At 36.3% G+C, this 10858-nt stretch overlaps 1 protein-coding gene across 8 annotated transcripts; it reads left to right on the forward strand.

Moving 5' to 3' along the window:
* The first annotated feature begins 1899 nt into the window (after window positions 1-1899).
* Window positions 1900-8797, forward strand: LOC111021541 (Pentatricopeptide repeat (PPR) superfamily protein). 8 transcript variants are annotated; one of them, XM_022298548.2, is made up of 7 exons: window positions 1900-2023; window positions 2790-2833; window positions 3044-3357; window positions 4225-7349; window positions 7440-7562; window positions 7647-8100; window positions 8217-8797. In XM_022298548.2, exon 4 carries the CDS (start codon window positions 4566-4568, stop codon window positions 6894-6896), a length of 2331 nt encoding a protein of 776 aa, XP_022154240.1. In that variant the 5' UTR covers window positions 1900-2023; window positions 2790-2833; window positions 3044-3357; window positions 4225-4565; the 3' UTR covers window positions 6897-7349; window positions 7440-7562; window positions 7647-8100; window positions 8217-8797. The 8 variants fall into 8 exon arrangements, with proteins under 8 accessions (XP_022154240.1, XP_022154238.1, XP_087980653.1 ...); XM_022298546.2 differs by lacking the exon at window positions 3044-3357 and having other exon boundaries at window positions 8217-8349; window positions 8481-8797; XM_088124527.1 differs by lacking the exon at window positions 3044-3357 and having other exon boundaries at window positions 8217-8349; window positions 8528-8797.
* Window positions 8798-10858: the final 2061 nt, after the last annotated feature.

A 10858-nucleotide genomic window follows, 5' to 3' on the forward strand; every position in this document is an offset into this window, starting at 1 on the left:
GAAAAACACGAAAGGTAAAAAAAAAGGAGGGAGAGATCGGTTTGTCGACAACCGACCGACCAACCCGACAATAAACTGGTCAGAGTGAGCTTCATCTAGTCGTCCGTAGGAGTCTTGGCCAGAAAACCGACCCGACCGAACTGATGTATTGCTATTCAAAGTGGATTTGAGGAGTTACCATCTCATAAAGTATGTCACAAACAATTGAATCATTATCATTGAAATTGTCTAGCTTAACCACTCATAAGTACAGATACGAAATTGTCGAGCTTACGGACACGTAACACAGATATGACATGACACACATGATAATAACACATTTACTAAAATATACAAAAAAAAAATATTTAAGTACAAATAATTTTTATACCATAAGAAAATTTAAAGTGAACAAATTTATGAAAAACTGAATCAAATTTATGTATTTTATGCTCAAAGTTTATTATTTTGTCTTTATTGCTATTTATGTATTTTTATTGTACTTAACAAGTGTTAGACCTGCCAAAACGAGCATAGTTCGGTGGTAATTAGCATATATCTGTAACCAAGAGGTTGTAAGTTTGATCCCCACCGCCACATGTTGTACTATAAAAAATAATAATTTAGTATATTGCGATATGTGATTTGATAAAAAAAAATCAATTTTACCGATTTCGAATGAGAAACTGTCATCCCATTCCGCGGTCCATGGTAGATTCAGTAATAAATATAAATTTTTAGGTGTACCTCGTGTAAAAAACTTATATATTTTGTATGATTAATTATTCATTTTTATTCAAGAAAGTAGTGAAATTATGTTCAAATAAGAAACTCATTCGTAAGGAAGTAAATGTTGATAATAGGTTCATAACTTATTTGATAATTTTAACATAAAATGAGTACTTACCACAAAGATAAAAAAATAGTACAAGTTGGATAACCATAACTTGAAAACGTACATCTACCATATTAAAAAATGGCTTAGAGCCCAATTTTTTCACGCACCCAAAGTAAAGTGAAAAATACTTACTCTTTAACGATAAGGACCAAATCTCGTCCTCAACGTCATTTAGTCCTATTTTAGTTCTTATTCAATCGAAGTTGTATAATAGCTGCTACCATCTATCACGTGCACTACAGTTACACACAATCCCTCTATACAATCGATTCCACCATATTTCAAGATTGGATTTATAAATTATAACTAAAAAGGTTATATATTTTCAATTATATCACTTTCTATTTCTATATCTATACCTAGTACCAATTATTATAAGTTTCCATTTTAATCAATTAAGTTACGTTCTTAAACTAGTTTTATGATTTACTAATTTGACCTTAATCAATTAAGTTATATTCAAATGGGCATTCTTAAAATAGTTTTATGATTTAGTAATTTGACATTTAAATTGTACCTATATATTATAAATATTAATGTTATAATATAACTTTTTTAGTACACGTGAATACGAAGATTCGAACCCCTTAAATCTTTGTTGAAAATATATATCCCGAGATATTCTCATATTCAACTATTAATTGTTATGGTGCAAGTATAACTTCCAAATGGTACGATCTAGTGACAGTTTTTAAAGGAAAAACAAACAATAAGCATCAACATTAAAAATCCCAATTTTCCAAATAGGTAAAAAAAAACGAATAACATAAAGCAAGTCTTCCATTTAAAATTAAATTGAGTGTAGTGGCATATTCAACTTGGTGAGAATGACGTGGATATTGCTAGGGTGAAAGAAACCGAACTGATGCGAAAATCGACTTGAGCCGAATCGGTCGAGTCGGTTCGGTTAAATATTGCGTATGAACCTGATCCGCACCCTCGAACTGTACGTTTTGTCGGTACGGTTCGGTTCGGTTGTTTTTTAACCAAATAAGTTTCCTTTTAAAATAGTGTTTTAGAATCAGCCGTCTTCCCTCTTCGATCGGTTCACGCCCACGACCCCCCCGCTCTCTCTCTCTCTATGCCATCTCCGGCGGCGGCGACGCTCTCTGTGAGCGACCCAACGGCGGCGACGACGAGTTATTTGTAAGTTGCTTGCTTTGATCTCTTTATTATTTTATTATTTTATACTTTGTGTTTCCAACGGCGGCGACCCAACAGCGGGGCGGCGGGTGTTTTTGAGGGTGGAAGGTCGTGGAGGCGGTCGCTGGGGCGGCAGCCTTTGAGGTTCTGAGCCAGGAGGGGATGAAGAAAATGTGGAGAGATGAAGGAGAAGGGCATTGATGAGTTGGGTCGTTGAAAGTAGTGACCGTTTGATCATAATAATGGGGTTGAGATTTGGTTTTTGATAATGCCCTTTAGCTGTTCGATGAAATTCCTTAAAGAGGGTGCTCTTCTTTTTAGCTTCAAGAAGTGTTTCTGAAAGAGAGGATGGGTATTTTATTTTAATGTTTTCTTTCTCTCTTCGCTCTCCCTTACCGTTTCAGTCATAGTGTTACGTGTAGTCCCTTTTATCTTACTCAGTACCTTTCAAGATGCCTCAGCCTCAGCCATAGATTTAGATGCCTCATCTCTCTCCTCCAGAAACTCACTGCCCTTCAATATTTTACAAGAAAATCAGAATTATAAAACAGAAGAAGACTTCAAATTTATTGAAGTGGACCTTCTCGATTTGTAGTTATAACAAGTTTTTGTTCAAGGAAACAAAATATACTTTATATGGAGTTAGGGACCCTAAAACATAGGGAAGTGAATTCCGGTGTTCTATTTTTAATAATTCTCTCCACAAATTTAGCTTTTTTCATTTGTATCTGAAGCTAAGGTTAAGTTTCTTCTTGTTTGACGGACAAAGGGTGTGATAGCAGGAGCAAAAGCAGCTGCGTGGCTGGAGATTTGGTAAGATTCCAATTTCTAACACTTCATCGCTTTTGCTTGGGGTACTGATGATTCTGTTCTTAGTTTGAGTTTAATGATTCCAATGTTGGTGTGCATTTTTTTGAGTTTAATGATTCTGTTCTTAGTTTATGAGTTATTTTTAGTTAGTTTTTTTAATTTTGCTGTTTGTTTCTATCCGGAAGGTCTAATTTTTTTAATCATACTACACAGTAGGGGTGAATAAACCCGGTTTGGTTCGGTTTCCAGATAAAAGGAGAAAACCGAAATTGGTTCGGTTAAGCATGTACGAAAACCAAACCGGTTCGGTTTATGGTCCCTTTTTTCCTTTTAACCAGCCACTGCCTCATTTCTGGGTAAGCCATTAGGCAGCTGGAGAAGTAAATTTGACTTGCTGTTGGTTGTTTCCAGAAGAAGTGCTGCCATCATTCTTAGATTTGCCATTTGAATCATAGCGATGATAGAAAATTCTGGCAGTGTGCCCTGTTTTTCCACAAACTTGGCACACTGGCCTTGAATTGGAATAGGTATGAAATCTACCTTTCCATCTTCCACGTGCTCTTTTGGGACTATTTTGATTTCCTCCTTTATCTTGAGGGTTAAATGTGACAGTGTTGATGATTTTGATTTCCTCCTTTTTTGTCATTTCAACTTAGTATTTTGCCGTGATTATGGGTCTCTGGCGGCAGGTTTTTTTGAGGGTGGGGAGGCCTGTGTTAAGAATTAGTGCTAACATGTATTAGTTTCTTTGTTAGTGGTTCCACAATTTGGAGTTATGCTCGGTAATTAATTTCATAGTGGTGAGTGGATGTAAACTTGAGAGAAAGTTTGGGCATAATGGTTCATGACATGATGATGTTGATTGGAGAGAAATTCTAGGTTAGTGGCTTAGTGGAGTTATGAAGTTGGTTTAGAGAGATTTTGAATGGTAATGACTTAAGTAGTGGGTTAGTGGCCTAAGTAGTGGATTAGTGGTCGGTTTATTATTTCCCTATAAATTATTGTAACATCAATTGAATGAATAGAAGTTCTTCCTTCGTACGATTTCTCTTTTGCTTCCGCTTTGTTGTTCGTCTTCTTTTTTCGTTACAGCCTGGGTCTCTTCCAACGGATCATCGATGATCTGGGACTCTTGCAACAGATCAATGTATCTTAGGTTCAACAACATTTCCGTCACGTTTTCATTTCCTCAAATCAGTAATTGACTATCAATTTTTCGAGAAATTGAGCATGGGGAAGAAGGGAACTGAATGCTGAGTTTAGATTTAGAAGACTACGTTCTCTTCTTCCTTTATTAGAAACATGAAATCGACCGTTTATTGTTGCTTGTTCGTCGGTTTTATTTATTTATTTACTGGCAACCAAGAATTCAGAAGAGCTTATGATGATTACAGGTTCTTATTTCGGGATTGCATTTGACATTGATGGGGTTGTTCTACGTGGCCACGCTCCTATTGAAGAATCTCCTAAAGCTTCGAGAAGGTTGTATGCAGACTCTGCATCCTCTGATATCGATTTATTCACCAAAGTGAAGATTTCAAACTATAAAAACTGTAAAAGCATCATGATGCTGCCCTTTTCTTGGTGTCTACAAACTCACTAGCACCCTTTTCCCAAATGTTCTGAAAGTGGAAACAACTGGATAGCAGTTTTCTCCCAAACAATCTACCTGTCAGTTGATATTGGACCAACTAATGAACAGTGGAACAGCAAGATATCAATTCCTTTATTGACAATGAATCAAGCTTTGAGGCCGAAACATGTAGCTGCTGTAATTAGATACCAAAATGATCCACTAAAAGCACTAAAAATGTTCAACCAAGTGAAAACAGAAGATGGTTTCAAGCACACAATGCTCACGTATAAGTGCATGATTGAGAAGCTTGGGCTTCATGGAGAGTTCGAAGCCATGGAGGATGTGCTTGCTGAAACGAGGAAAAATATTGATAACAAAATGCTTGAAGGAGTGTATATTGGAGTTATGAGAGACTATGGCAGGAAAGGAAAGGTTCAAGAAGCTGTAAATGCGTTTGAAAGGATGGACTTTTATGATTGTGAGCCATCTGTTCATTCATATAATGTCATCATGAACATTCTCGTTGAGTACGGGTATTTCAATCAAGCTCACAAAGTGTATATGAGGATGAAAGATATTGGAATTCATCCAGATGTTTATACGCACACAATTAGGATAAAGTCCTTTTGTAGAACTGGTAGGCCGAGTGCTGCCCTGCGGCTGCTTAATAACATGCCTGGCCAAGGGTGTGAGTTCAATGCAGTTTCATATTGTGCAGTGATTGGTGGATTTTATGAAGAGAACCGTCAAATTGAGGCGTATGACTTGTTTGAAGAAATGCTTAAGAAAGGTATATGCCCTGATATTTTAACATTCAATAAGCTCATTCATATTCTTTGTAAGAAGGGAAACGTTCAAGAAAGTGAAAAACTTGTCAACAAGGTACTGAAGAGGGGAGTGTGCCTAAATTTGTTTACATACAATATCTTTATTCAGGGTCTTTGTAGAAAAGGTGCCATTGATGAAGCTGCTAGATTATTGGAGAGTATCGTATCAGAAGGTCTAACTCCTGATTTAGTTTCATATAACACGTTGATTTGTGGATTCTGTAAACATTCAAAGTTAGAAGTAGCAGAGTGTTATATGCGTAAGATGGTGAATAATGGGTTTGAGCCCAATGAATTTACCTATAATACAATTATTAATGGATTTTGTAAAAATGGTATGATGCAAAATGCAGATAAAATTCTCCGTGATGCAATGTTTAAGGGGTTCGTGCCTGATGAATTTACGTATAGCTCTTTAATTGATGGATTATGCCAGGTCGGTGATATGGACCGAGCCATGACTGTATTTAATGAGGTATTGGGAAAAGGATTAAAGCCTAGCATTATTCTCTATAATACACTGGTCAAAGGATTATCCCAGCAGGGGCTTATTTTGCAGGCCTTGCAGCTAATGAAGGATATGACAGAACATGGTTGTAACCCTGATATTTGGACTTACAATCTAGTCGTGAATGGGCTGTGCAAGATGGGTTGTTTATCTGATGCCAGTCAAGTTTTGAATGATGCTATTGCCAAAGGTTGTATTCCTGATATATTTACCTTTAATACATTGATTGATGGTTACTGTAAACAACTAAACTTGGATAAAGCCATTGATATTTTAGACACAATGTTGAGTCATGGTATAACTCCTGATGTGATCACGTATAATACACTCTTAAATGGCCTTTGCAAGGCGAGAAAGCTAGAAAATGTGGTGGACACTTTCAAAGTGATGATTGAGAAGGGGTGTATACCGAACATTATTACATATAACATATTGATTGAAAATTTTTGTAAAGCTCAAAAAGTTGGCGAAGCAATGGACTTGTTTCAAGAGATGAAAGCTAGAGGTTTGACTCCTGATATTGTTACTGTTTGCACCTTGATCTGTGGCTTATGCAGTAATGGTGGGCTGGATGAAGCATATCAGCTTTTTTTGAAATTGGAAAAAGAATTCAAATTCTCATATTCAACACCTATATTCAACATTATGATCAATGCTTTCTGTGAAAAACTACATGTAAGTATGGCAGAAAAGCTCTTTCATAAGATGGGTGGTTGTGGCTGTACTCCAGACAATTACACCTACCGCATCATGATAGATGCTTACTGCAAAACAGGGAACATTGACCCTGCATACACTTTTCTCCTGGAAAATATCAATAAAGGGTTGGTTCCATCATTCACAACTTGTGGAAGGGTCTTAAACTGTCTTTGTGTAAAGCACAGATTAAGTGAGGCAGTGGCTGTTATAAACCTCATGGTACAGAGTAGCATTGTTCCGGAAGAAGTGAATTCAATTTTTGAAGCTGATAAGAAGGAGGTGGCCGCACCTAAAATTGTTGTAGAATATCTAATGAAGAAGTCCCATATCACATACTATAGTTATGAGCTGTTATATGATGGAGTTCGGGATAGAAAGTTGGAGAAGAAAAAGTTCAAGAAAATCCCTTCCCTAGGTTCAGAAAAGAGGTACTCGAATCTTCAAAGACCTATTTAAAAGATCATAATGTGAAGCAGAAGTTATTAGATGTCACATATGGTACATAAAAGATGCTGATAAACAATGTTTCATACACGTTAACCTTATTGATTCTTAATAACTTATGATTGACTGGTGCTATCGGGATGGTATAAGCTGTCTTCTTTTGGGTGGCGTGGCTTTCTTGGGAACCCTTAATCGCACTGGCAAGCCAGAAAGATGGATTTCCTACAGTTTCATAAATTGAAGACATATAGTTATGTGATCTTTTACGAATTCTGGAAGTACCGAGGTGTAAAAGCTCAGGCAACAAGGTAGTGAAAAACTGCAGGCTGATGTATAAGGATAATTATGCATTTTACCATTTAAAATGTATAGATGAAATTAGAGATTCTGATCAGAATTAAAAATGGGATGTGAACTTTGGCATCATTTTATTTGCAGGCCACTTGTCGGTCTTGTCTATCCTCTGTAAGTTTCTTGCTTCACTCTCTTTCAAAAATAGTTGTTGACTAAACTGAATTCAATCTTTTTTGGATTTTGGGTTTTGGGTTTTTGCAGATATGCCTCAATCAGAGCCATCAAGACCAAATATCCCACCGACGATCAGCAATGGCTTACTTACTGGGGTTTGCACTCCATGATTACTCTCTTCGAGCTGACCTTCTCCAAGATTCATGAATGGTAGGAGTTTAGGAGCTTCTGCTTTCACAATTACTTTGAGTTTCATCTGCTCGCTGAAAGTTTCTGAGTAATATTTCATGGCAGGGTTCCATATGGCCATATGCAAAATGGTTCTATTCTGTTGGTTGTCCGACTTCAGCGGAGCTGCGCATGTGTAGGAGCATTATCTGAGACCCCTAATGGTGAACCAGCAGAGAGTGAACGTTTGGTATGTTCCAAAGGGAAAGGAGCCTTTGAACAAGCGCATACAGTGCATGAACTTTATGGTTCAAATACAGCTGGGATGAATATAGGTTGGAAAAAGTGAAGTTCCTGATGAAGGGAATTCAAGGAGTACTCCAAGCTTGATAAATTGAAGGCAGAGCGTTTGGATGATGATAGCTTACTGATATTTAAAAGTGAATTGGTGCGAGGTGTCATAGATAAGGCTCAATTTGGTGACTATGGCTTAGTGCATACAGTGCATGAGCTTTACGGTTCAAATACAGCTGGCCTGTTGCTTTCTGTAATGAGTCGTTTGTTCACCATTTTTCTTCAGGTGATGGTGCACTAGCTCAAACTTACTTCCTTAATATAGAATAACATATTTTAGTAAATAACTCATGTTACGAGTTGGCATCGGTAATACTTGAACTTTCATCTTTCATTACTTAGATTGGGCTCACATGTGGAGTAGACGATCTTTTGCTGTTAGAATGTATGGACAAGGAGAGGGTGGAGAAACTCCAAATCCGCGGTGAACAGGTGCATCTTGGATTTCTTATGGTCAAGGATGGAGAAAATTTAGGTATCTTTCGTCTTCGCCGTTAGGGCTCGATGCATAAAGTTATCGTAATTAATAAGTATTAGCAATGGATATATTGTAGAAATTGTTTGTGTACTTTTTAAAGTTGGTAGTTTGCCTCCCCTCCCCTCCAGTCTCATGTGAAGATATTTCACAAAAGACCTTACCGTGCTCATCTTAGGATTGGGCATCACCAGCTGGAGGGTTTATTGTTGATCGCTTTCTTACTGGTCTTCGACCTCGAGAATATTACTTCCATTGAACCCCAAGTGGCAGCCCAGTTGGTAAGAGTTTGGTATCTAGGTTCAGTGGTTTCAAGTTTGAATCTTCTGGTGAGCTTAATACTAAAAATCATTAATGTCTCCCGAATTTGAGTCTTGAGGCGAGTGTGGGTACTCCTAGATATAGTGGAGCGAAACTCCAACTCCCTGTTCTCAAAAAAAAATAAAAATACTTCCATTGCATGGCTGCCTGTGAAAGGTAAATTAAACTTCTTCTGGACTGTAATTTGGCATCAATAGGACTTGGTTTTTTCTTCTCAGAAGTTAAATTTTGCATATCTACCTTTCACACTGTCCTATATATTTGAAAATTAAAATTAAGTTTGGTTCCATATCGTCGTTGTCATTTTCAATAAACAACATGTGGGGTGGGAGATTCGAACTCACGACCATCTAGTCGTACATCGTTGTCTTAACCCAACTTATGTTAGCATTTTAGATCATGATTTGGCACTATTTTTCTGACAAGAAACTAAAAATAAATTACCAAAAAGAACGAAACAGCCTAAAAGGCCTCGTGGAAGAGGGATCCCCATGCCTAGTAGACTTGAAAAAGCCCCTCCTAAGTTGATCCTAACTGCTGTAATTACAAAAGTTCCTATAAGAGGCACTTCAATGAATTTAATATTTATATTCCTAGATTTCAGCTTAAGTAAAACAAATACCCAAAGTTTCAATTTCAGTCATTTAAACTTTTGTTTCTCAAAGCATTCATCCATTTAAACTTCAAACTATTAAGTGTTAAAATTTACTCTTAACAATTATCATTCAATCAAACTTTTTTTTTTTGGTCAACTTGAGTTTAATTTAGCTAGTTAAGTCACTGACCAAAATATTATGAGTCTGAATCTCAACTCCACATGTTATTTTATTCTCTTTTTTTCCTCTCTTTCCATGCCTTTGTGTTGAATTTTTACTTTTACAGACCGTTTTGACGTTGCTACCTATGTTCATATGTGACTAGCCTGAAGTCAAGTGTCTAAATTGAATGGATTACATAAACATACATTTGGAACGCTACAAATCTCTTCATCTCAATCAATCCAATATCAATTGGATTTGATATGAATCGAGGTGTTTGAATCATGCCTTCAAGGAGAATCCTGGAGATTTACCTTACATGCTATCAAAGTTAACAACAAATGAAAGTTGCCTTAAATGCACTCGTACATCATTTACAACGAACTGAATTTAAATTCAAGTTACTAATTGCATTACAGTTGGACTAAAGAAACTCAAACTGTATTAAATAAACTCAAGAGTTACAAACCATTTAATTGACTGTGGGATGTTTTGAACATAGTTCAACTAGTTAAGGGATTTATCTCCGATCAAAAAGTCGTAAGTTTGAATTTTCACCTTCACGTGTTGTACTAAATTTTGTTTTGGAGGATCTATTTAGCATTGCTTATTTCCTAGTAAAGTTCATATTTGATATTTATTTGAGTGAGATTTCAGCGTTTTGCACTTACTAAACCATAAGCTTCTCCTTTGCATCTATTGTATTTTAGAATCACATATATTATCATTTAGGTAGCTTTGATCAAGCTAGCTTGTGGAGTGATTAAAATCTTGAGTTTATAAAGACGTCTTTCGTACTCTTTTGTTCATGATCATAAAGGTAAATCCATTCTAACTCTTGTTCTGAAATTATATTGATTTAAGAGTTTTAGCGTTTGTGGTCTGGGGATTTGTATAACATAATGAATTCTTATATCTAATTGGCTAGTATTTTCATATCAAGGATTTCTAATAACTATACACACAATCAAGCAATAATTAGCTTATCGGTCCATGGCATATTGTCAATATAGTTAAGAACACAAACTCCACGACCTCAACTTAACCTCAATGCCAACTCCCTTCTCCTTTTTGTGTGTATAGCACATTAATCTTGGTAGTCACTTTAGAGAAAAAAATAATCAAACAAACAAAACGCCATCACATGAAATTTTGCAAATTGTAGACATTTTTTCTCTCTAAAGATATGATGATCTATCACCAATTAGGACATGGAAAAAATCGACTTTTCTGAGGGGAGATTCGAACCTACGACCTTTTAGTTGAAATATCAATGTCTTAATCAGTTAAATCATGTTCAGGTTGACGACTATACGATATACTACATCCTTACATCGTGATTTACTTATAAAGATATGAATATCTTTTTTATTCTTCGTGGAAAATCAATCAACCACCGTAAAGGAAGTGATTAGTATCGCATAGTTGAT

The sequence above is a fragment of the Momordica charantia genome (assembly GCF_013281855.1).
Source record: "Momordica charantia cultivar OHB3-1 chromosome 5 unlocalized genomic scaffold, Mcharantia_2.0 BLBB01000005.1, whole genome shotgun sequence".
NCBI lineage: Eukaryota > Viridiplantae > Streptophyta > Magnoliopsida > Cucurbitales > Cucurbitaceae > Momordica > Momordica charantia.

Excerpts from the sequence above, each read along its gene's own strand:
- LOC111021541 (XM_022298548.2), top strand. The coding sequence starts at position 4,566 with ATGAATCAAGCTTTGAGGCCGAAACATGTAGCTGCTGTAATTAGATAC.